The 23726-nt window shown below is 53.7% G+C and overlaps 2 protein-coding genes across 2 annotated transcripts in view; both read left to right on the plus strand.

Annotated features, from left to right (window-relative positions):
* The window catches only part of LOC140399424 (WD repeat-containing protein 13-like), an 18567-nt gene extending 3064 nt beyond the window's left edge, over window positions 1–15503 (plus strand). Inside the window, exon 3 of the mRNA XM_072489002.1 lies at window positions 15462–15503. Within this exon, the coding sequence (XP_072345103.1) occupies window positions 15462–15503 (42 nt within the window). The remainder of the gene's footprint in view (window positions 1–15461) is intronic.
* A 16-nt stretch (window positions 15504–15519) lies between these two features.
* Window positions 15520–23726, plus strand: part of LOC140399425 (interleukin-1 receptor-associated kinase 1-like) — a 64640-nt gene continuing 56433 nt past the window's right edge. Inside the window, exons 1-2 of the mRNA XM_072489003.1 lie at window positions 15520–15649; window positions 19011–19184. Of these exons, the coding sequence (XP_072345104.1) occupies window positions 15520–15649; window positions 19011–19184 (304 nt within the window). The remainder of the gene's footprint in view (window positions 15650–19010; window positions 19185–23726) is intronic.

Consider the following 23726-nt stretch of genomic DNA (forward strand, 5'->3'; position numbering starts at 1 on the left):
ACGGATAAAGGCTATCCGGTCAGCTGTGCCTGCGCCAGCCCATCAATACCCTGTCTGTTCTGATCCCATTTTCCAGCACTCCCTGGCCTTGCAGTGTTAATGTAAGCCCACTTGAGACAATAAAAAGATTATTTATTTATTGTGTGCTGTGGCGTTAATGCTTCTTTCACGTATTGAGGGTTCCCGCCTCCACCACCCCTTTCAGGCCGTGAATCCCAGATTCCCACCACCCTCTGGGCAAAAAAAGGTTTTCCTCAAACCCCCTCGAAGTCTACTTTCCCTTACTTTAAATCTAGGCCCCCCCCCCTTGGTTATTGACCCCTCCGCTGAGGTGAAAGGTTCCTTCCTGTCCGCCATGTCCGTGCCCCTCATAATTTCGCACACCCCAATCGGGTTCCCCCACCTCGACCCTCCCTGTGTCCAGGAAAACAAGCCCAGAATATTGAGTCTCTCTCGATAGCTGAAAAGCTCCAGCCCAGGCAACCATCCTGGTGAAGCTGCCCAGCAGCCAAAAATCCACACAATCCCTCCAGTGTGGAACGAGGCTGTTCGGCCCGTCGAGTCTGCACCAACCCTCGGAAAGAGCACCCTACCTAGGCCTACTCCCTCACTGCACGTAGCTCCACCCAACCTGCACATCTTTGGACACTATGGGGCGATCGAAGCACGGCCAATCCACCTAACATGCAAAATCTTTTTAGAGAGATGCAATGTGGGTGTTTGCCTCTCGGACAGTGAATTCCAGGCGCCCATCGCCCTCTGGGTTAGTCAAATTCTCCTCCACTCCCCTCTAATCCCCCCCCCCCCCCCGCCCCACAATGCCCCCCATGGCTCTTGGCCTCGCTGCTAAGGTGACGGCCTCCATTAGATCTCGGCCTCCACTAGATCTCAACCTCCACCTCCTCTGTTTCGAAGAAAATTGACCTGGGGGCGAGGGGAGCGCCCTAAGTTGTTTGATCACTGGGATGAAGAGGAGTTGGGGTTGAGTAAATTGGGCCAAGATTCCCTGGAGTTTCGAAGAACGAAAAGCGATCTCATTGAAACGTATAAGGTTCTGAAGGGGTTTCAGAGGGTGCGTGGGAAGCTGAGGGAGATTGTCTCCGCTGGCGGGGAATTTAAAACACGGAGGCCGTGGGGCGGGGGGGGGGGGGTCACAATCTCAGGATAAGTTGGTGGGTGACGGGAAAGGGGGGGGGGTCGGTCATTATGGACCGAGGTGAGGAGAAATTTCTTCTCCGAGGGTCATGAATCTTGGGATTCTCAACCACAGAGGGTTGTGGGTGCTTCATCATTGAGTATGTTGAAAACTCTGGCATTAGATGGAGTTTTGGGGCTTCAGGGAATTGACGGAGCAGACGGGGAAAGTTAGCGTTGAAGCCCAAGATCAGCGATGCCGGTGTTGAATGGCGGCGCACGCTCGACAGGCCGTCTGGTCTAGTCAGAACCCTGTTTCTGGCCTGCTTTTGAGTCCTGGGGAGGAGGCTAGTGCCTCCTTCAGTGTGTGAAGGATGTCAGTGTTAAATTCACGGGGAATATCCATTGCTTCTCACTAAGTATATATCTCCAGCACTCTCATTTACAGAGAAGGGCTTCACACAACAGCACGATCAGAAAAGAGAACATCACCGGGAGTGGCAGGAGGCCATTGGACCCCTCGAGTCCTGCTCCCCCAATCGATAAGATCATACCTGATCGAAACTGGCACTGGAGGGTGTGCAGAGGAGATTCACGAGGTTAATCCCTGAGCTGAAGGGGTTGGATTACGAGGAGAGGTTGAGTAGACTGGGACTGTACTCGTTGGAATTTAGAAGGGTGAGGGGGGATCTTCTAGAAACATATAAGATTATGAAGGGAATAAATAGGATAGATGCGGGCAGGATGTTTCCACTGGCGGGTGAAAGCAGAACTAGGGGGCATAGCCTCAAAATAATGGGAAGTAGATTTAGGACTGAGTTTAGGAGGAACTTCTTCACCCAAAGGGTTGTGAATCTATGGAATTCCTTGCCCAGTGAAGCAGTAGAGGCTCCTTCATTAAATGTTTTTAAGATAACGATAGATAGTTTTTTGAAGAATTAAAGGTTATGGTGTACGGGCCAGAAAGTGGAGCTGAGTCCACAAAAGGTCAGCCATGCTCTCATTGAATGGCGGAGCAGGCTCGAGGGGCCAGATGGCCTACTCCTGCTCCTAGTTCTTATGTTCTTATGAAACGTCAACTCCACTTTCCTGACTGTCTTCCCCCTTCCCCCCATAACCCTTGACCCCCCCCCCCCCGAAGGATTTTAACCATTCGGTTACTAGCAGCACTTCGCGATTACTGGAACTCAGTAGAGATTTAAGTTAAAACTTCTCAGGTGCAAATAGGAGCCGTTTATTTGTATTACAATTTGAAAGTCATTTTTTTAAAAAGGCAATTCGGAGACAATTTGAAGCTTTCAAAGAATCACAGAAATTATCTTCTTTGCCTCGGCAAACAGCTCGACAATAACTTTAAAAGTCAAAGTCTGAAATTGAAACCTGAATACAGGGAGACAGTGAATAGTTCAGATCAAAGTAGAGATGATTCAAGAAAAAGAAGAGCGAGAAAAAAATCCAGCTAATCTTCAGCTTCAAACCAACACCACCAACTTAAAATGGCCCGAACGAAACTTGCAGCGACATCTGTCTTAAGCCGTCTAATCACACCCCAATATAATCCTAATTGGTTTGGGTTAGACTCAAACACATCTGATTTGACGGCAAGCCGTCCATCTTTAATATGCAACATTACTTCTAATTGTTTCGTACCTGCATACTTGTGTCTGTTAAAGAATGCGATATTGTGCTTTATCAAGGCCGGCAAAAACTGGTTTTCCGCTGCCATAGCTATTATACCAACAGGGCCTTCATGTTGTCTTGTCTTGCCATGCTGTTGCCATGCTGTTGCTATGGTCCTGCTCTGTCCTTGGACACTGACTTGAAAAATGTATTCATTAAACCAGTTAAACTGTCTGTTTTAATCTAGTAAGCGAATTATGCTGCTTCTATGAAACTGTTATGTTTTGAGAGTGTTGAAATCCTTAATTTAAAATGGGTAAAACTGGGGCTCAATACAAACCCCCCCCCCACCCCGTCGATCAGAAATCTGTTTAACTCGGCCTCAAATATATTCAACACTGCCATCTGCGGGGGAGAATTGCACAGACTGACATCTCCCCCCCCCCCCCCCCCCCCCCCCCCACTCCCCTCCCCCCGCCGAGAGAAGAAATTCCTCCTCATCTCCATCTTCAATGGGAAACCCCCCGATTCTCAAACTGTGCCGCCCCCGGCCCCACAAAGTGGGGGGTTGGGGTGGTGGGGGGGGGGGGGGGGGGGGGACACATCTTCCGAGCAGCCACCTTGTCAACCCACCCCCTTTGAATGTGATATGTTTTAGAACATAACAGTGCAGTACAGGCCCTTCGGCCCTCGATGTTGCGCCGACCTGTGAAACCACTCTAAAGCCCATCAACACTATTCCCTTATCGTCCATATGTCTATTCAATGACCATTTGAATGTCCTTAGTGTTGGCGAGTCCACTACTGTTGCAGGCAGGGCATTCCACGCCCTTACTACTCTCTGAGTAAAGAACCTACCTCTGACATCTGTCTTATATCTATCACCCCTCAATTTAAAGCTATGTCCCCTCGTGCTAGACATCACCATCCAAGGAAAAAGGCTCTCACTGTCCACCCAATCTAATCCTCTGATCATCGTGTATGCCTCAATTAAGTCACCTCTTAACCTTCTTCTCTCCAATGAAAACAGCCTCAAGTCCCTCAGCCTTTCCTCATAAGATCTTCCCTCCATACCAGGCAACATCCTGGTAAATCTCCTCTGCACCCTTTCCAATGCTTTCACATCCTTCCTATAATGCGGCGACCAGAATTGCATGCAATACTCCAAATGCGGCCGCACCAGAGTTTTGTACAGCTGCAACATGACCTCATGGCTCCGAAACTCAATCCCTCTACCAATAAAAGCTAACACACCGTACGCCTTCTTAACAACCCTCTCAACCTGGGTGGTAACTTTCAGGGATCTATTTACATGGACACCGAGATCTCTCTGCTCATCCACACTGCCAAGAATCTTACCATTAGCCCAGTATTCTGTCTTCCTGTTATTCCTTCCAAAATGAATCACCTCACACTTTTCTGCATTAAACTCCATTTGCCACCTCTCAGCCCAGCGCTGCAGCTTATCTATGTCCCTCTGTAGCCTGCAACATCCTTCCGCACTGTCCACAACTCCACCGACTAGTGTCATCTGCAAATTTACTCACCCATCCTTCTACACCCTCCTCCAGGTCATTTATAAAAATGACAATCAGCAGTGGCCCCAAAACAGATCCTTGTGGTACACCACTAGTAACTGAACTCCAGGCTGAACATTTCCCATCAACCACCACCCTCTGCCTTCTTCCAGCTAGCCAATTTCTGATCCAAACCGCTAAATCAACCTCAGTCCCATGCCTCCGTATTTTCTGCAGTAGCCTACCGTGGGGAACCTTATCAAACGCTTTACTGAAATCCATATACACCACATCAACTGCTTTACCCTCGTCCACCTGTTTGGTCACCTTCTCAAAGAACTCAACAAGGGTTGTGAGGCACGACCTACCCTTCACAAAACCGTGTTGACTATCTCTAATCAAATTATTCCTTTCCAGATGATTATAAATCCTATCTCTTATAAACCTTTCCAAGATTTTGCCCACAACAGAAGTAAGGCTCACTGGTCTATAGTTACCGGGGTTGTCTCTACTCCCCTTCTTGAACAAGGGGACAACATTTGTGAGGTGTCCAGCCTCCACGATATTACCAGGCCGTGACTTCCAGATTCTGAACACCCCACTGAGTGAAATTGTTTTTCCTCAAATCCCTCAGAATCTCCTGCCCCTCACCCGAAAACTATGCCCTCTTGTGATTGACTCCTCAACCAAGGGGAACGGCTGCTTCCTAATTACCCTGTCTAAACCCCTCACCATCTTACACACCTCGATCCTACCCCCCCCCCCTCTGTCCTCTCTGCTCTAAAGAAAACAATCCCGGCCTACACAGGCTCTCCTTATAGTTCATCTTATAGATGCTCCGCCCCAGGCAACACCCTGGTGAATCTCCCGTGTACCCCCTCCAGTGCATTCACCTCCTTCCCGAAGTGAGGTGACCAGGAATCGGCCGAGAGCAGTGGAGTTGCTGAGTTTGCAGAGAGAGAGAGAGAGAGTTTCGCTCACTGTGTGTGTGTGTGTGTGTGTGTGTGTGTGCGCGCGTGTCTGGGTGTCATTTATTTACAGGCCAGTGTGCGCTTTACTGTCACGAGTGACGTTTCCTGTGGAACAGAAATCATTCTCTCCAGTCAGCCGGGAGATGAGTCAGCATTCACCATCGCGGTATTGTTCCTGCGCCTTCCTTCCCTTCATAAAGCCAGAGTGTGCCCCCACCGCTCCTCCCTCGGCCCAGCCTGTTTACAGTCGCCCCCTTTCCGGCTCAAAGAGGGTTGAGACCCCCAGCGCGCAGTCGGCAAACCCAGCCCGCCTGTGCGGGGATGGACACTGGGTGGCACGAGGCTTCAGGAGCGATGTCTGCCAGAAGCTACCCGTCCCACGTGAATAAATACAAACTTGGCGCGGAGGAAGCGCGCGGCTCTCCCTGTCATCCTGCAGCAATCAATGCGCTCCACGCTCCTCATGTCCTTATGTGTGTGTCGCTTCAGTACGGGGGGGGGGATAGCGGACGGAGAGCAACGGGGTCCGGCCACCCCTGCGCCTGGGCCGCACGCGGAGCCCTGGCGGTGGGCCATACGCGGGTCTCCTGCCGTTGGTATGAAGTCAGCAAGATCCCTTTGTTCTTTGTTCATTGCTCTTATTTAGCTGACCAGGTGAGTGCACCGCCGGCTGCGAGGGGCGTTCGTCGCCGTTCCCCGACTGTGTCCCCTGAGAAGTTGGTGCTGCTGGTGAACCACCGCCTTGACCCGCGACACCCCCCGGGCGAGACACCGCCTTGACCCGCGACACCCCCCCCCGGGCGAGACACCGCCTTGACCCGCGACACCCCCTGGGCGAGACACCGCCTTGACCCGCGACACCCCCCGAGCGAGACACCGCCTTGACCCGCGACACCCCCCCGGGCGAGACACCGCCTTGACCCGCGACACCCCCCCGGGCGAGACACCGCCTTGACCCGTGACACCCCCCCCGGGCGAGACACCGCCTTGACCCGCGACACCCCCCCCCGGGCGAGACACCGCCTTGACCCGCGACACCCCCCCGGGCGAGACACCGCCTTGACCCGCGACACCCCCCGGGCGAGACACCGCCTTGACCCGCGACACCCCCCGGCGAGACACCGCCTTGACCCGCGACACCCCCCGGGCGAGACACCGCCTTGACCCGCGACACCCCCCGGGCGAGACACCGCCTTGACCCGCAACACCCCCCGGGCGAGACACCGCCTTGACCCGCGACACCCCCCGGGCGAGACACCGCCTTGACCCGCGACACCCCCCGGGCGAGACACCGCCTTGACCAGCGACACCCCCCGGGCGAGACACCGCCTTGACCCGCGACACCCCCCGGGCGAGACACCGCCTTGACCCGCGACACCCCCCGGGCGAGACACCGCCTTGACCCGCGACACCCCCCGGGCGAGACACCGCCTTGACCCGCGACACCCCCCGGGCAAGACACCGCCTTGACCAGCGACACCCCCCGGGCGAGACACCGCCTTGACCCGCGACACCCCCCGGGCGAGACACCGCCTTGACCCGCGACACCCCCCGGGCGAGACACCGCCTTGACCCGCGACACCCCCCGGGCGAGACACCCGCCTTGACCCGCGACACCCCCCGGGCGAGACACCGCCTTGACCCGCGACACCCCCCGGGCGAGACACCGCCTTGACCCGCGACACCCCCCGGGCGAGACACCGCCTTGACCCGCGACACCCCCCGGGCGAGACACTGCCTTGACCCGCGACACCCCCCTGGGCGAGACACCGCCTTGACCCGCGACACCCCCCCCGGGCGAGACACCGCCTTGACCCGCGACACCCCCCGGGCGAGACACCGCCTTGACCCGCGACACCCCCCCGGGCGAGACACCGCCTTGACCCGCGACACCCCCCGGGCGAGACACCGCCTTGACCCGCGACACCCCCCGGGCGAGACACACGCCTTGACCCGCGACACCCCCCGGGCGAGACACCGCCTTGACCCGCGACACCCCCCGGGCGAGACACCGCCTTGACCCGCGACACCCCCCGGGCGAGACACCGCCTTGACCCGCGACACCCCCCGGGCGAGACACCGCCTTGACCCGCGACACCCCCCGGGCGAGACACCGCCTTGACCCGCGACACCCCCCGGGCGAGACACCGCCTTGACCCGCGACACCCCCCGGGCGAGACACCGCCTTGACCCGCGACACCCCCCGGGCGAGACACCGCCTTGACCCGCGACACCCCCCGGGCGAGACACCGCCTTGACCCGCGACACCCCCCGGGCGAGACACCGCCTTGACCCGCGACACCCCCGGTGAGCCACCCGGCCAGACAGACAGATATATGAGTGGAGGAAAGTAAATGACTGGACGGGAGGCCACACCTGGAGCCCTGCGCACAGTTTCGGTCTCCTTAGCCGTATTGGAGGAGGGCATCCACTCGCATCGGAGGCCGTTCGGAGAAGATTCACCATGGGGCTGATTCCGGGGATGAACGGGGTTTGGCTGATGAGGAAAGGGTTCAGCAGGTTTTGTGTGTGTACGTGTGGGGTGGGGGGGTTGAGAATAACGGGGTCTCCCATTGAAGACGGTGATGATTGGCAACAGCCTTCGTCTGGCTGTCAGGACCCAAGTGAGTTCAGTGAATGAGGCACAAACTTAGCCCCGTTAGCCCCTCTCTCTCTCTCTCATTGTGATTCAGTCCCGTCTCTCCCCTTCGTGCCTTGACACCCCGTCTGTCAGATGGTTGTGGTTGGAGATCGATCATCTCAGCTCCAGGACATCGCTGCAGGAGTACCTCAGGGTGGTGTCCTCGGCCCAGTCATCTTCAGCTGCTTCATCAAAGATCTTCCTCACAAGGTCAGAAGTGGGGATGTTTGCGGATGACTGCACAATGTTCAGCACCATTCCCGACTCCTCAGATAATGAAGCAGTCCCTGTCCAAATTGCAGCAAGACCCGGACAATATCCGGGCTCGGGATGATAATTGGCAAGTGACGTTCGCGCCACACAAGTGCCAGGCAATGACCATCTCCTACAAGAGAGGATCTAACCTCCCCCCCCCCCCCCCCCCCCCCCTCCCTCCCCCCCCCCCCCCCCCCATGACATTCAATGGCGTTACCATCGCTGAATCCCCCACTCTCAACATCCTGGGGGTTACCATTGATCAGAAACTGAGCTGGACCCAGCCACATAAATACTGTGGATATCAGAGCAGGTCAGAGACTGGGAATCCTGCGGAGAGTAACTCACCTCCTGACTCCCCCCCAAAGCCTGTCCACCATCTACAAGGCACAAGTCAGGAGGACAATGGAATAGTCTCCACTCGCCTGGATGAGCGCGGCTCCCAATGCCACTCGAGAAGCTTAACACCATCGAGAACAAAGCAGGCCCTCACCTCTCGATCAACACGCTAACAACCACCTTCAAAATCCACTCGCTCCACCCACCGACGCACAGCGGCAGCCGTGTGTACCATCGACAAGATGCACTGCAGCCACTCGCCAAGGCTCCTTCGGCAGCGTTGCAGAATCATGCAACCCTCTGGAAGGACAAGAGAAACCGATAAATGAAAACGCCACCCACTGGAAATTCCCCTCTGAATCCCCCCCCCCCCCTTCCCCACATCCCACACACACCATCCCAACTTGGAAATATATCGGCCATTCCTTCATTGTCGCTGAGTCAGGATCCTGGAACTTCCTCCCGAACAGCACCGTGGGTGGGCCCCGTATCCAAGGAAGAATGTGCTGGCCTTGGAGAGGGTCCAGAGGAGGTTAACAAGAATGATCCCGGACTGAAGAACTTGTCCAATGAGGAACGTTTGAGGACTCTGGGTCTGTACTCGTTGGAGTTTAGAAGGATGAGAGGGGATCTTATTAAAACTTACAGGATACTGCGAGGCCTGGATAGAGTGGACGTGGAGAGGATTCCACTTGTAGGAAAAACTAGAACCATAGGACACCATGTCGACTAAAGGGACGATCCTGTAAAACAGAGATGAGGGAGGAATTTCTTCAGCCAGAGGGTGGTGAATCTGTGGAACTCTTTGCCGCAGAAGGCTGTGGAGGCCAAATCACTGAGTGTCTTTAAGACAGAGATAGATAGGTCTTGATCAATAAGGGGATCAGGGGTTCTGGGGAGAAGGCAGGAGAATGGGGATGAGAAAGATATCAGGCCATGATTGAATGGCGGAGCAGACTCGATGGGCCGAGTGACCTAATTCTGCTCTATATCTTATGGGTGTATCTACACACACACAATGCTGCAGCGGTTCAAAATGGTGGTGCATTCCCTAAATTTGTTTTAAAAAAGATACGGACACAGAACTTCAAATACTGCTGAAGAGAGGGCCATTGTGCTGAATCTTCTCATATAGGACAAACACAAGAATACCAAGGTTCCGACGAACCCAACAACAGGGAGAAGAAAAGGTGCTGATTTATTGGCAAGTCGACTCTGGTTGAGGAGTTGCCATGGAGACAACAATGGTGAACTATAGGCTCCCAGACAATTTAAAAAAAAAAAACACCAGGCTTGAGCGTGTACCTTTTGTTTGCAGAGAGCAGGTTCTTGCACATAAAATGTCTTGCATTGAGCACGTATAGATTAGCCACATTCGGAGCACAATTGATTATCTTAAATCAGTTGTTAGCGTAGCTGTTGGTGCACTCTGAATTGTTCATCAAGTACTGCCCAGTCAGAGAATCACACCTAACGTATATGTTTAGTTTGGTTTTTGTAAGCACGGGTTGGTTGAGTACACGGTATCACAAATGTAAATATGTAACATCTTGAACAAAAGTAAAATATCCCAGACTACTTCCCGGGCAACTTTTTCAAGGGAGGGCTGTAGGGACTGCAGGAAAGGTAACAGATATAGGGAGGGGCTGGAGGAGGTTACAGAGATAGGGATGGTTGTAGAGGCTGGAGGAGGTTACAGAGATAGGGAGGGTTGTAGGGGCTGTAGGAGGTTACAGAGATAGGGAGGGGTGTAGGGGCTGGAGGAGGTTACAGAGATAGGGAGGGTTGTAGGGGCTGGAGGAGGTTACAGAGATAGGGAGGGTTGTAGGGGCTGGAGGGAGGTTACCGAGATAGGGAGGGTTGTAGGGGCTGGAGGAGGTTACAGAGATGGGGAGGGTTATAGGGCTGGAGGAGGTTACAGAGATAGGGAGGGTTGTAGGGTCTGGAGGAGGTTACAGAGATAGGGAGGGTTATCGGGGCTGGAGGAGGTTATAGAGATAGGGAGGGTTGGAGGAGGTTACAGAGATAGGGAGGGTGTAGGGGCTGGAGGAGGTTACAGAGATAGGGAGGGTGTAGGGGCTGGAGGAGGTTACAGAGATAGGGAGGGGGTGAGGAATCCATTGGCAGGGATTTGAAAACCCGGATGAGGATTTTAAAATGGGGGCGACGCCGGACCGGGAGCCGGTGTGGGTCAGCGAGCACCGGGGGTGATGGGTGAACAGAGACTCGGTGCGAGTTAGGGAGGGGGCAATGTTCCGGAGATGCAAATGGGTGGGGTGATGGTCTTTGTTTGTTTAAATTAATATTATTAAGGTTGTAGTGTTGCCGCAAAGAACATGCAGACTTTGTACTAAATCAAAGACAGTTTATTTACGCTACGCTATGAATTGTGAATTCTTAAGTATGCCGGAAAAGCTAAGTATTGGATGAAATAACTACAATACACAGAACTGTCTCGAACCCTCACTGCTAATTGACTCTAAGATCACACAGTATGGTATGTAAAATGTGCTCTTCCTCCATCTAGTAGCCGGATGCTCGAATTACACACTCTTCTACATGATCATTCATATATCCAAAGATGATATACTAGAAATTATTACAGGCGGTCTTCATGCCGCCACGGATACGAGGTTGGAAACTTATTTTGGGGTCAAAGGTGGTGCCAAGGATGCAGCCAGACAAATTGGGACTCGGTCAGGGGGCGAGCAGAGGGTTCGGGCAGCATTTCTACAATCTCTGAATGCTGATTGCAGCCCCCAGCAGCTGACAGCTCCGTTCGTAGAATCCCTACAGTGCAGAAGGAGGCCATTCGGCCCATCAGGCCTGCACCGACCCTCTGAACGAGCCCCCCCCCCCCCTGCGCTATCCCGTAACGCTCGCCTAATCTTGGGACACTGAGGGGCAATTTAACATGGCCACTCCATCCAACCTGTATATCGTTTGGACTGTGGGAGGAAACCGGAGCATCCGGAGGGGAGCACGCATTTACGGGGAGAGCGTGCAAACTCCACCCAAAACCGGATCGAACCCGGGGACCCTGTGCTGTGAGGCCAGCGGTGCTAACCGCTGTGCCACCCATATTGTGTTTGTGCACAGTGCTGTTAGATTACAGACGTAGGGCTTTGCGTATCCTAACATGTCCGGAAACTGCCATCTTGTGCTGGTGGGGTTGGCGTTGTTTAAGACTCGTGCAAACGCCTCCTTAAGAGTGAAAAAGCACCTCGTTCAAAAGTAACCCAGAACCGGAAAAAATCGCTCTCCAGCCAGTTGAGGAGGAGGCATGGACGAGGCCCTGGCCTGGAGGGTACACACCACCTGCACGTTTGAAGGGAACATAACTGCAGATGATGTGGATGTATTTTGCAGTTCAGACGGATTATTGGTGTCTCCATATATCGAGGGGAAGATCGGTGTGGGGGCTCCTGCTGTTATGTCGATGATGGAATGATGCTATTTGTCTCGAAGCCTGGGCTGACCGTCGAGGGGGGGGGCGGGATTTAAATACCCGGTGAGGCCCAAGTGTGACTCCAGCCCCCACGCCCCAAACACCGTAACAACAGTCCACTCTGAACAGCTCCTCGCGTAGAGATTGGCTCCCACAGACTTTAGGTTCAAGAAGGCCCCCACGGCGCTGTTATGCGTGGGTGATGCCAGCCTTGCCAGCAACTCCCTCATCCCACGATATGTGAATTTAAAAAAAATAACAATCCGCAGAGGCCGGAACAGTTGTTCCGGGCCAGTGTTCGTGTGTCTGCACGGAGGTATGTGCTTGCATATGCGTTCGTGTCTGCGTGTGTGAACATGCGTGCGAGTGCGTGTGTCCCTGTCTGCGCGTGTGTGTGTGCATGCGAGTGAGTGCGAGCGTCACTTCTCGGATAATAAACCATTCAGTGAGCCCTATCCATCTGTGAGAGCGATTCTGTTGGAAGAATGTGGCGGCTTGCTGTTCAGAAATTGCAGTTAAAGCTGCAGTGGACACATCGACTCGCGGAGTCAGCGGCTCGAGTTCCCCTGACGCGGCTGATTTTAGTCTCACTGGCTGCCTCTCTGACTGAGTAATGTCTTTGATCTGTTGTGCGTAGGAGTGATCTGCCCAGAGGGGAGTTTCAAATCAATGACAGCCTTTATCTGCTCCCCTTTTCAATCCAGGTGAGCCGGTGAGGTCACCAGGAAGCACAATCCAGGAGATGACCCATCCACCCCACATCTCTGCTGAGGAAGGTATTCAGCAGTGTGGTAATGGAGGGGGCCGGGCCGTTGATCACAGCCAAGAGGGTGAATGGCTGCTGTTTCGGCGCAGGCCTTGGGCCTGGTGCGGGCCCCATGTTGGGGGGATAACACAGCACAGTGGTTAGCACTGTTGCCTCACAGCTCCAGGGTCCCAGGTTCGATTCCCGGCTTGGGTCACTGTCTGTGCGGAGTCTGCACCTTCTCCCCGTGTCTGCGTGGGTTTCCTCCGGGTGCTCCGGTTTCCTCCCACAAGTCCCGAAAGACGTGCACTTAGGTAATTTGGACATTCTGAGTTCTCCCTCTGTGTACCCGAACAGGCGCCGGAATGTTGCGACTAGGGGTTTTTCACAGTAACCTCATTGCAGTGTGAATGTAAGCCTACTTGTGACACCGATAAAGATTATTGTTATTAACCGTGCTGAAACCGTTGAGGACTGCAGGCTTAGAAAAGAAAGACTTGCTTTGACACAGACCGCTTCCCCCGCCTCTTGGACACTGAAGTGCGTTCGCTGCTGTTACTGTAGGAAAATTGGAAACCTAATTTCACTCCGCAAAATCCCACAACCATCAGTCAGTGAGGGGGGGGTATCACTTGGCCCAGGACACTGGCAAATCACCAGCTCTACCCCCCACCCCCCCACCCCCCCCAACATTGCCGAGGGAGCGCCAACCCTCTGCTCTCCCCCCCCCCCCCCCCCCCCCCCCCCCCCCACCACCCCACCCCCCGTCAGTGCGGCGCTCCCTCGGCACTGCCACTCCCCCCGACAGTGTGACACTCCTTGGCACCCACCCCCCTCACTCCCACCGACAGTGCGGCGCTCCCTCGCCACTGCCCCCCCCTCCCCGACAGTGCCCACTCCCTCGCCACTGGCCCCCACTCCCCCGACAGTGCGGCGCTCCCTCGCCACTGGCCCCCCCCTCCCCCGACAGTGCGACGCTCCCCTCGCCCACTGGCCACCACTCCCCCGACAGTGCGGCGCTCCCTCGCACTGGCCCCGCCTCCCCCGACAGTGCGCCGCTCCCTCGCCACTGACCTCCGACAGTGCGGCGCTCCCTCGCCACTGACCCCCCACTCCCCCGACAGTGCGACGCTCCCTCGCCACTGGCCCCGCCTCCCCCGACAGTGCGGCACTCCCTCGCCACTGCCCCGACTCCCCCGACAGTGCGGCGCTCCCTCGCCACTGGCCCCGACTCCCCCGACAGTGCGGCGCTCCCTCGCCACTGGCCCCCTCTCCCCCGACAGTGCGGCGCTCCCTCGCCACTGGCCCCGACTCCCCCGACAGTGGGGCGCTCCCTCGCCACTGGCCCCCACTCCCCCGACAGTGGCGGCGCTCCCTCGGCCACTGCCCCGACTCCCCCGACAGTGCGGCGCTCCCTCGCCACTGGCCCCGACTCCCCCGACAGTGCGGCGCTCCCTCGCCACTGACCCCCACTCCCCCGACAGTGCGGCGCTCCCTCGCCACTGACCCCCACTCCCCCGACAGTGCGGTGCTCCCTCGCCACTGGCCCCGACTCCCCCGACAGTGCGGTGCTCCCTCGCCACTGGCCCCGACTCCCCCGACAGTGCGGCGCTCCCTCGCCACTGACCCCCACTCCCCCGACAGTGCGGTGCTCCCTCGCCACTGCCCCCGACTCCCCCGACAGTGCGGCGCTCCCTCGCCACTGACCCCCACTCCCCCGACTGTGCGGCGCTCCCTCGCCACTGGCCCCCTCTCCCCCGACAGTGCGGTGCTCCCTCGCCACTGGCCCCCGACAATGCGGCGCTCCCTCGCCACTGCCCCCGACTCCCCCGACAATGCGGCGCTCCCTCGCCATTGCCCCCGACTCCCCGACAATGCGGCGCTCCCTCGCCACTGGCCCCGACTCCCCCGACAGTGCGCCGCTCCCATCGCCACTGGCCCCGACTCCCCCGACAGTGCGCCGCTCCCTGGCCACTGGCCCCGGACTCCCCCGACAGTGCGGTGCTCCCTCGCCACTGACCCCCACTCCCCCGACAGTGCGGCGCTCCCTCCGCCACTGGCCCGACTCCCCCGACAGTGCGCCGCTCCCCTCGCCACTGGCCCGACTCCCCGACAGTGCGCCGCTCCCTGGCCACTGGCCCCGACTCCCCCGACAATGCGGCGCTCCCTCGCCACTGGCCCCGACTCCCCCGACAGTGCGCCGCTCCCTCGCCACTGGCCCCGACTCCCCCGACAGTGCGCCGCTCCCTCGCCACTGGCCCCGACTCCCCCGACAATGCGGCGCTCCCTCGCCACTGGCCCCGACTCCCCCGACAGTGCGCCGCTCCCTCGCCACTGGCCCCGACTCCCCCGACAGTGCGCCGCTCCCTGGCCACTGGCCCCGACTCCCCCGACAGTGCGGCACTCCCCTCGCCACTGCCCCCGACTCCCCCGACAATGCGGTGCTCCCTCGCCACTGGCCCCGACTCCCCCCGACAGTGCGCCGCTCCCTCGCCACTGGCCCCGACTCCCCCGACAGTGCGCCGCTCCCTGGCCACTGGCCCCGACTCCCCCGACAGTGCGCCGCTCCCTGGCACTGGCCCCCACTCCCCCGACAGTGCGGCGCTCCCTGGCCACTGGCCCCGACTCCCCCGACAGTGCGCCGCTCCCTGGCCACTGGCCCCGACTCCCCCGACAATGCGGCGCTCCCTCGCCACTGCCCCCGACAATGCGGCGCTCCCTCGCCACTGCCCTCGCCACTCGCCTCGCGATGTAACTGCCGACAACTGCTGTGTCCCTGGCTGTTCCTCAGGGGAGCCCCCACTATCAGGGTCTTGACAAGCGGACAGCATAAACCTCGGCGATGGTTAATGTGGTGGAATAGTTCAGTCATCGACTTGCTGGAGCAGAATAAAAGCTGCTTTGTACGTGAAAAACAGGAGACCTGCTTTCGCCAGATCACTGGGGAGCAGTTTATCAATGCTGCTTTACAAACCTGTGGTATGACTGCACTCAGCCGACACAAGAGCAGATATGGAATTCCTAAATTTCATCTTCCAACACTTCGTCAACCTGTTAACCCCGCAATGCCGCCATTTTGTTGGTGTCAAGTAGATTAACACAGAACCTTTCGCACCGTTTGAACAAAGCTCTTCCTTCAGTGCAATCGCTGGTCAAGTGGAACAAACGCGTTCGGACTCCAGGCCGCTTCGGCCTCCGTGAGATAACGAGCAGAAAACCTGTGTTTGCAGAAATGTCTTGAGGCAGTCCCGCGGGAGACCCACTTTGATATGCTTCAGTCACGTTGTCCACCCCCCCCCCCCCCCAACTCCCTAGCACATCTTTCTGTGCCCCCATCCTCCACCAGCACACCCTCCTGTGTTGCCCCCTTCCTCCCCCCCTCCTGAAGCTCATTTCCATGCCCCCGTCCGCCCCTGGCGCTGTAACTTGTCATGTGAGAGTACCTTTAAGAAATGGGTGTTTACTGCCTGCAGTGATGTCAGAGAGTGGGTGGAGTTGGGCTGTCTGTCAGCTTTTTACTTTCGTTTTAGGCTGTTTGCTGCAGGGTGTGTTTTAGAACATAGAACATAGAACAATACAGCGCAGTACAGGCCCTTCGGCCCACGATGTTGCACCGAAACAAAAGCCATCTAACCTACACTATACCATTATCATCCATATGTTTATCCAATAAACTTTTAAATGCCCTCAATGTTGGCGAGTTCACTACTGTAGCAGGTAGGGCATTCCACGGCCTCACTACTCTTTGCGTAAAGAACCTACCTCTGACCTCTGTCCTATATCTATTACCCCTCAGTTTAAGGCTATGTCCCCTCGTGCTAGCCATTTCCATCCGCGGGAGAAGGCTCTCACTGTCCACCCTATCTAACCTCTGATCATTTTATATGCCTCTATTAAGTCTCCTCTTAACCTTCTTCTCTCTAACGAAAACAACCTCAAGTCCATCAGCCTTTCCTCATAAGATTTTCCCTCCATACCAGGCAACATCCTGGTAAATCTCCTCTGCACCCGCTCCAAAGCCTCCACGTCCTTCCTATAATGCGGTGACCAGAACTGTAGCAATACTCCAAATGCGGCCGTACCAGAGTTCTGTACAGCTGCAACATGACCTCCTGACTCCGGAACTCAATCCCTCTACCAATAAAGGCCAACACTCCATAGGCTTCTTCACCACCCTATCAACCTGGGTGGCAACTTTCAGGGATCTATGTACATGGACACCTACATCCCTCTGCTCATCCACACTTTCAAGAACTTTTCCATTAGCCAAATATTCCACATTCCTGTTATTCCTTCCAAAGTGAATCACCTCACACTTCTCTACATTAAACTCCATTTGCCACCTCTCAGCCCAGCACTGCAGCTTATCTATATCCCTCTGTAACCTGCTACTTCCTTCCACACTATCGACAACACCACTGACTTTAGTATCGTCTGCAAATTTACTCACCCACCCTTCTGCGCCTTCCTCTAGGTCATTGATAAAAATGACAAACAGCAACGGCCCCAGAACAGATCCTTGTGGTACTCCACTTGTGACTGAACTCCATTCTGAACATTTCCCATCAACCACCACCCTCTGTCTTCTTTCAGCTAGCCAATTTCTGATCCACATCTCTAAATCACCCTCAATCCCCAGCCTCCGTACTTTCTGCAATAGCCTACCGTGGGGAACCTTATCAAACGCTTTGCTGAAATCCATATACACCACATCAACTGCTCTACCCTCGTCTACCTGTTCAGTCACCTTCTCAAAGAACTCGATAAGGTTTGTGAGGCATGACCTACCCTTCACAAAGCCATGCTGACTATCCCTGATCATATTATTCCTATCTAGATGATTATAAATCTTGTCTCTTATAATCCCCTCCAAGACTTTACCCACTACAGACGTGAGGCTCACCGGCCTATAGTTGCCGGGGTTGTCTCTGCTCCCCTTTTTGAACAAAGGGACCACATTTGCTATCCTCCAGTCCTCTGGCACTATTCCTGTAGCCAATGGTGACATAAAAATCAAAGCCAATGGTCCAGCAATCTCTTCCCTGGCCTCCCAGAGAATCCTAGGATAAATCCCATCAGGTCCCGGGGACTTATCTATTTTCAGCCTGTCCAGAATTGCCAACACCTCTTCCCTACGTACCTCAATGCCATCTAATCTATTTACCTGGAGCTCAGCATTCTCCTCCACAACATTATCTTTTTCCTGAGTGAATACTGACGAAAAATATTCATTTAGTATCTCGCCTATCTCTTCAGACTCTACACACAACTTCCCATCCCTGTCCTTGACTGGTCCTACTCTGTCCCTAGTCATTCGCTTATTCCTGACATACCTATAGAAAGCTTTTGAGTTTTCCTTGATCCTTCCTGCCAAATACTTCTCATGTCCCCTCCTTACTCGTCTTAGCTCTCTCTTTAGATCCTTCCTCGCTACCTTGTAACTATCCATCGCCCCAACTGAAACTTCACACTAGTTTCTTTTTAGTTTTGTTTTCAGTGTTGGAGCTGAAGCCAGACAAAGCAGCTGTACTGCTGTTCTCTCTGCCATGAAAAGACTGTCTCTTGATCATTTGGTGAATTCAGAATTATAAATGTTCTCAATACTGAATGTAAACCTGATGTGCTTCTGTTAAAAGGTGTTTCATAAGTCTTCTGGATGTTGTTGGGAAGTTATTAAGGATTACTTAGTGTTGTATTCTTTGGGGGTTGTATTTGAATTAATGGTTGCTAAGATGTTCACTGTATGTTTTAAAAAGGTTAACTTGAGTTCATAGAATAAACATTGTTTTTGCTTTAAAAAATACTTTTCCATTTCTGCTGTCGAGTGGGCCGTGTGCTCCCCATACCACAATCTAGTAAAAGTTGTGGGTCAGGTGAACTCCATGATACACTTTGGGGTTCTCTAAACCCTGGCCCACTACAATCTCCATCTATCTGTGCGCTGCCAGTCCTGTGGATGAATTTGCTTCTACCCATGCTGATTCCAGGGAAAGGGAGTTGCTCGTCCACCCCACGCAGTGGGCCTCTCCCCTGGCTATATTCGCGGCCCTGGGGAGGGAGAATGCGCGTGTCCACTGGTACTCTTGAAACGTTGGCCACCGCAGAGGCCTTTTTGACCACTTGTCAACCCATTTAAGGTTTGATGATTGGCTCGTTTTACTTGCAACTCACTTTTTGTTGAAGGCAGTTTTCCCTGAAGGGACTGTCCCTTAAATTTGCCCCTCGGTTAATTTGACCTTGTTTACTTAATTATTTACGTCCCTCAAAATGGCGGGAACCATGCCTCACGCAGTCAGATCTCATCGGGTTATTGACGCTCGTGTTTTACCCCCCCCCTCAGCTTCCTGCATCGTCACCGACATGACAGAACTTCGGTTACTGGAGAACAGAGGAGCCCCAGGCCGCACGCAGAACGTCATGTGGCACTGGATGACTCGCAATGGAACCGTGGGACAACTGCTGCATATCCTCACCCATCTGAACCTGTGGAGGCCCCAGGAAATCATCCTGTCATGTGAGTAACCTATTACCCAACTGATCATTGTTCATACGTATGGTGGTCACTGAGGGCTGGCGATTCCTTCCTAATGTTTATTACGGGCAGATGGTTCCTGTTTATTCAGCAGGGTGAGGATCATTGTGCACAGACCCTGTTTATTCAGCAGGGTGAGGATCATTGGCCACAGTCCCTGTTTATTCAGAAGGGTGAGGATCATTGGCCACAGTCCCTGTTTATTCAGCAGGGTGAGGATCATTGGCCACAGTCCCTGTTTATTCAGAAGGGTGAGGATCATTGTACACAGTCCCTGTTTATTCAGCAGGGTGAGGATCATTGTACACCGTCCCTGTTTATTCAGCACAGTGAGGATCATTGTGCACAGACCCTGTTTATTCAGCAGGGTGAGGATCATTGTGCACAGTCCCTGTTTATTCAGCAGGGTGAGGATCATTGGCCACAGTCCCTGTTTATTCAGCAGGGTGAGGATCATTGGCCACAGTCCCTGTTTATTCAGAAGGGTGAGGATCATTGTGCACCGTCCCTGTTTATTCAGCAGAGTGAGGATCATTGCACACCATCCCTGTTTATTCAGCAGGGTGAGGATCATTGTGCACAGTCCCTGTTTATTCAGCAGGGTGAGGATCATTGTGCACCGTCCCTGTTTATTCAGCAGGGTGAGGATCATTGGCCACAGTCCCTGTTTATTCAGATGGGTGAGGATCATTGTACACAGCCCCTGTTTATTCAGCAGGGTGAGGATCATTGGCCACAGTCCCTGTTTATTCAGATGGGTGAGGATCATTGTACACAGCCCCTGTTTATTCAGATGGGTGAGGATCATTGGCCACAGTCCCTGTTTATTCAGATGGGTGAGGATCATTGTACACAGTCCCTATTTATTCAGAAGGGTGAGGATCATTGTACACAGTCCCTGTTTATTCAGCAGGGTGAGGATCATTGTGCACAGTCCCTGTTTATTCAGCAGAGTGAGGATCATTGTGCACAGTCCCTGGTTATTCAGCAGAGTGAGGATCATTGTACACAGTCCCTGGTTATTCAGCAGGGTGAGGATCATTGTGCACAGTCCCTGTTTATTCAGCAGGGTGAGGATCATTGTACACAGTCTCTGTTTATTCAGCAGAGTGAGGATCATTGTGCACAGTCCCTGTTTATTCAGCAGGGTGAGGGTCTTGTGCACAGTCCCTGTTTATTCAGCAGGGTGAGGATCATTGTGCACAGTCCCTGTTTATTCAGCAGGGTGAGGGTCTTGTGCACAGTCCCTGTTTATTCAGCAGGGTGAGGATCATTGTGCACAGACCCTGTTTATTCAGCAGGGTGAGGATCATTGTGCACAGTCCCTGTTTATTCAGCAGGGTGAGGATCATTGTACACCGTCCCTGTTTATTCAGCAGGGTGAGGGTCATTGTACACCGTCCCTGTTTATTCAGCAGGGTGAGGATCATTGTGCACAGTCCCTGTTTATTCAGCAGAGTGAGGATCATTGGCCACAGTCCCTGTTTATTCAGCAGGGTGAGGATCATTGTACACGGTCCCTGTTTATTCAGCAGGGTGAGGATCATTGTGCACAGTCCCTGTTTATTCAGCAGGGTGAGGATCATTGTACACAGTCCCTGTTTATTCAGCAGAGTGAGGATCATTGTGCACAGTCCCTGTTTATTCAGCAGAGTGAGGATCATTGTGCACAGTCCCTGGTTATTCAGCAGAGTGAGGATCATTGTACACAGTCCCTGGTTATTCAGCAGGGTGAGGATCATTGTGCACAGTCCCTGTTTATTCAGCAGGGTGAGGATCATTGTACACAGTCTCTGTTTATTCAGCAGAGTGAGGATCATTGTGCACAGTCCCTGGTTATTCAGCAGAGTGAGGATCATTGTACACAGTCCCTGTTTATTCAGCAGGGTGAGGGTCTTGTGCACAGTCCCTGTTTATTCAGCAGGGTGAGGATCATTGTGCACAGACCCTGTTTATTCAGCAGGGTGAGGATCATTGTGCACAGTCCCTGTTTATTCAGCAGGGTGAGGATCATTGTACACCGTCCCTGTTTATTCAGCAGGGTGAGGGTCATTGTACACCGTCCCTGTTTATTCAGCAGGGTGAGGATCATTGTGCACAGTCCCTGTTTATTCAGCAGAGTGAGGATCATTGGCCACAGTCCTTGTTTATTCAGCATGGTGAGGATCATTGTACACAGTCTCTGTTTATTCAGCAGGGAGAAGAACATTGTACACAGTCCCTGTTTATTCAGCAGGGTGAGGATCATTGTACTCAGTCCCTGTTTATTCAGCAGAGTGAGGATCATTGTGCACAGTCCCTGTTTATTCAGCAGAGTGAGGATCATTGCACACCATCCCTGTTTATTCAGCAGGGTGAGGATCATTGTGCACAGTCCTTGTTTATTCAGCATGGTGAGGATCAGTGTACACAGTCTCTGTTTATTCAGCAGGGAGAAGAACATTGTACACAGTCCCTGTTTATTCAGCAAGGTGAAGATCATTGTGCACAGTCCCTGTTTATTCAACAGAGTGAGGATCATTGTGCACAGTCCCTGTTTATTCTGCAGGGTGAGGATCATTGTACACAGTCCCTGTTTATTCAGCAGGGTAAGGATCATTGTACACAGTCCCCGTTTATTCAGCAGGGTAAGAAATCTATCCCCATCTCAGTCCTAAACGATCCCTCTGCCTCCTTCCCCCGTTCTGAGACTGTGACTCCCCCCCCCCAACCGCGTGTTTTAGATTCCCCGCCCTGTCAAACCCCTTCAGAATCTTGTACTTCTCAATGCGACCATCTCTCTTTCTTCCAAACGCTAGAGAATGTCGGCCCAATTAGCTCCACTTCTCTATGGCAGGGCATACCCCACTCCCCCCGTTCCCAGGGATCCCATTCCCGTAAACCTTCATTGTACTGGCCTCCAATGCGAGTATGTTCTTCCTTAAAAATGTGGAGATCTAAACTGTGCACCAGACGGGTCTCGCCAAATCTCTGCACTGTTGGAGCGAAACGTTATTCTTGTACTCCCAGGAAGGAAGCCCCTGGTCATCTGTCACTCATGACCTAGCTTGGCCGAACAACCATCTACCTAGATCCTGAGCTCTGGAATTCTCTCCCTAAACGCTGTATTCCCCATCCCCTTCTCTCTCTCCTTTGAGATGCCCCTTAAAGTAACCTTGTTGGCCAAGATATTACGTTGCTCATTATAATATGTCTTTATGTGACTTGGTGTCGTACTTTGCTTTACAATGTGTCATGTGAGAGTACCTTTAAGAAATGGGTGTTTACTGCTGCAGTGATGTCAGAGTGTGGGTGGAGCTGGGCTGTCTGTCAGCTTTTTACTTTCGTTTTAGGCTGTTTGCTGCAGGGTGTGTTTTAGTTTCGTTTTCAGTGTTGGAGCTGAAGCCAGACAGAGCAGGTGTACTGCTGTTCTCTCTGCCATGAAAAGACTATCTCTTGATCATTTGGCGAATTCAGAATTATAAATGTTCTCAGTACTGAATGTAAACCTAATGTGCTTCTGTTGAAAGGTGTTTCTTCTGCCTTCTGGATGTTGTTTGGGAAGTTATGAAGGATTACTTAGTGTTGTATTCTTTGGGGGTTGTATTTGAATTAATGGTTGCTAAGATGTTCACTGTATGCTTTAAAAAGGTTAACTTGAGTTCATAGAATAAGCTTTGTTTTCCTTTAAAATATACTTGGGCAGCACGGTGGCGCAGTGGTTAGTGATGTTGCCGCATGGTGCCCGAGGTCCCAGGATCGATCCCGGCTCTGGGTCACTGTCCGTGTGGAGTTTGCACATTCTCCCCGTGTTTGCGTGTTTCGCCCCCACAACCCAAAGATGCGCAGGGTAGGTGAATTGGCCACGCTAAATTGCCCCTTAATTGGAAAAATGAATTGGGTATTCTAAATTTATTTTTAAAAAAAATACTTTTCCATTCCACCTGTAGAGTGGGCCGTCTACTTCCCATACCACAATCTATTAAAAGTTGTGAGTCAGGTGAACTCCATGATACACTTTGGGGTTCTCTAAACCCTGGCCCATAACAAATGGCCTCATGCAGTGCTTTGGGACATCTAATTACATTAGGTCTGCGGCTGTAAGTTGTTTGCTGTGTATTTCTGCTTCAGTGTAATCGCCCCCTTTGTAAATAAATCTGACCACGTAAATTTAGCCTGAATGGCTAGGTCTAATGGCTGGGTCTAACCGTGCAGCATTTACTCCCCCTTTCTCGAGGGAATGAAGTGGACACTTCACCTAACGTTGAGTGTCATTTTCCCTCGGTGCTGCAGAACCGCGCACGATTGAAGCCTTGGACCGGGGATGTGGAGGCTTCGCCGGTGAGTGACCGCTCCACAGAGCAGGGAAGGGAGGGATTGATCTGCAAATCTCAAGCCTTGGTTCTCTCGCCCCCCCCCGACGTGTTGAGAGGGGGAAGAGTTCAGTCTTGGTGAGCTCCCCCGTGAGAAGCGACTCCGAGCACCCAGGTGACCCCGGGAGCCGGGTTGGATCAGGGGGCATGCACTGGGTGGGGTGAGGGGAAT

This window comes from Scyliorhinus torazame, chromosome 22 (genome assembly GCF_047496885.1).
Source record: "Scyliorhinus torazame isolate Kashiwa2021f chromosome 22, sScyTor2.1, whole genome shotgun sequence".
Classification (NCBI taxonomy): Eukaryota; Metazoa; Chordata; class Chondrichthyes; order Carcharhiniformes; family Scyliorhinidae; genus Scyliorhinus; species Scyliorhinus torazame.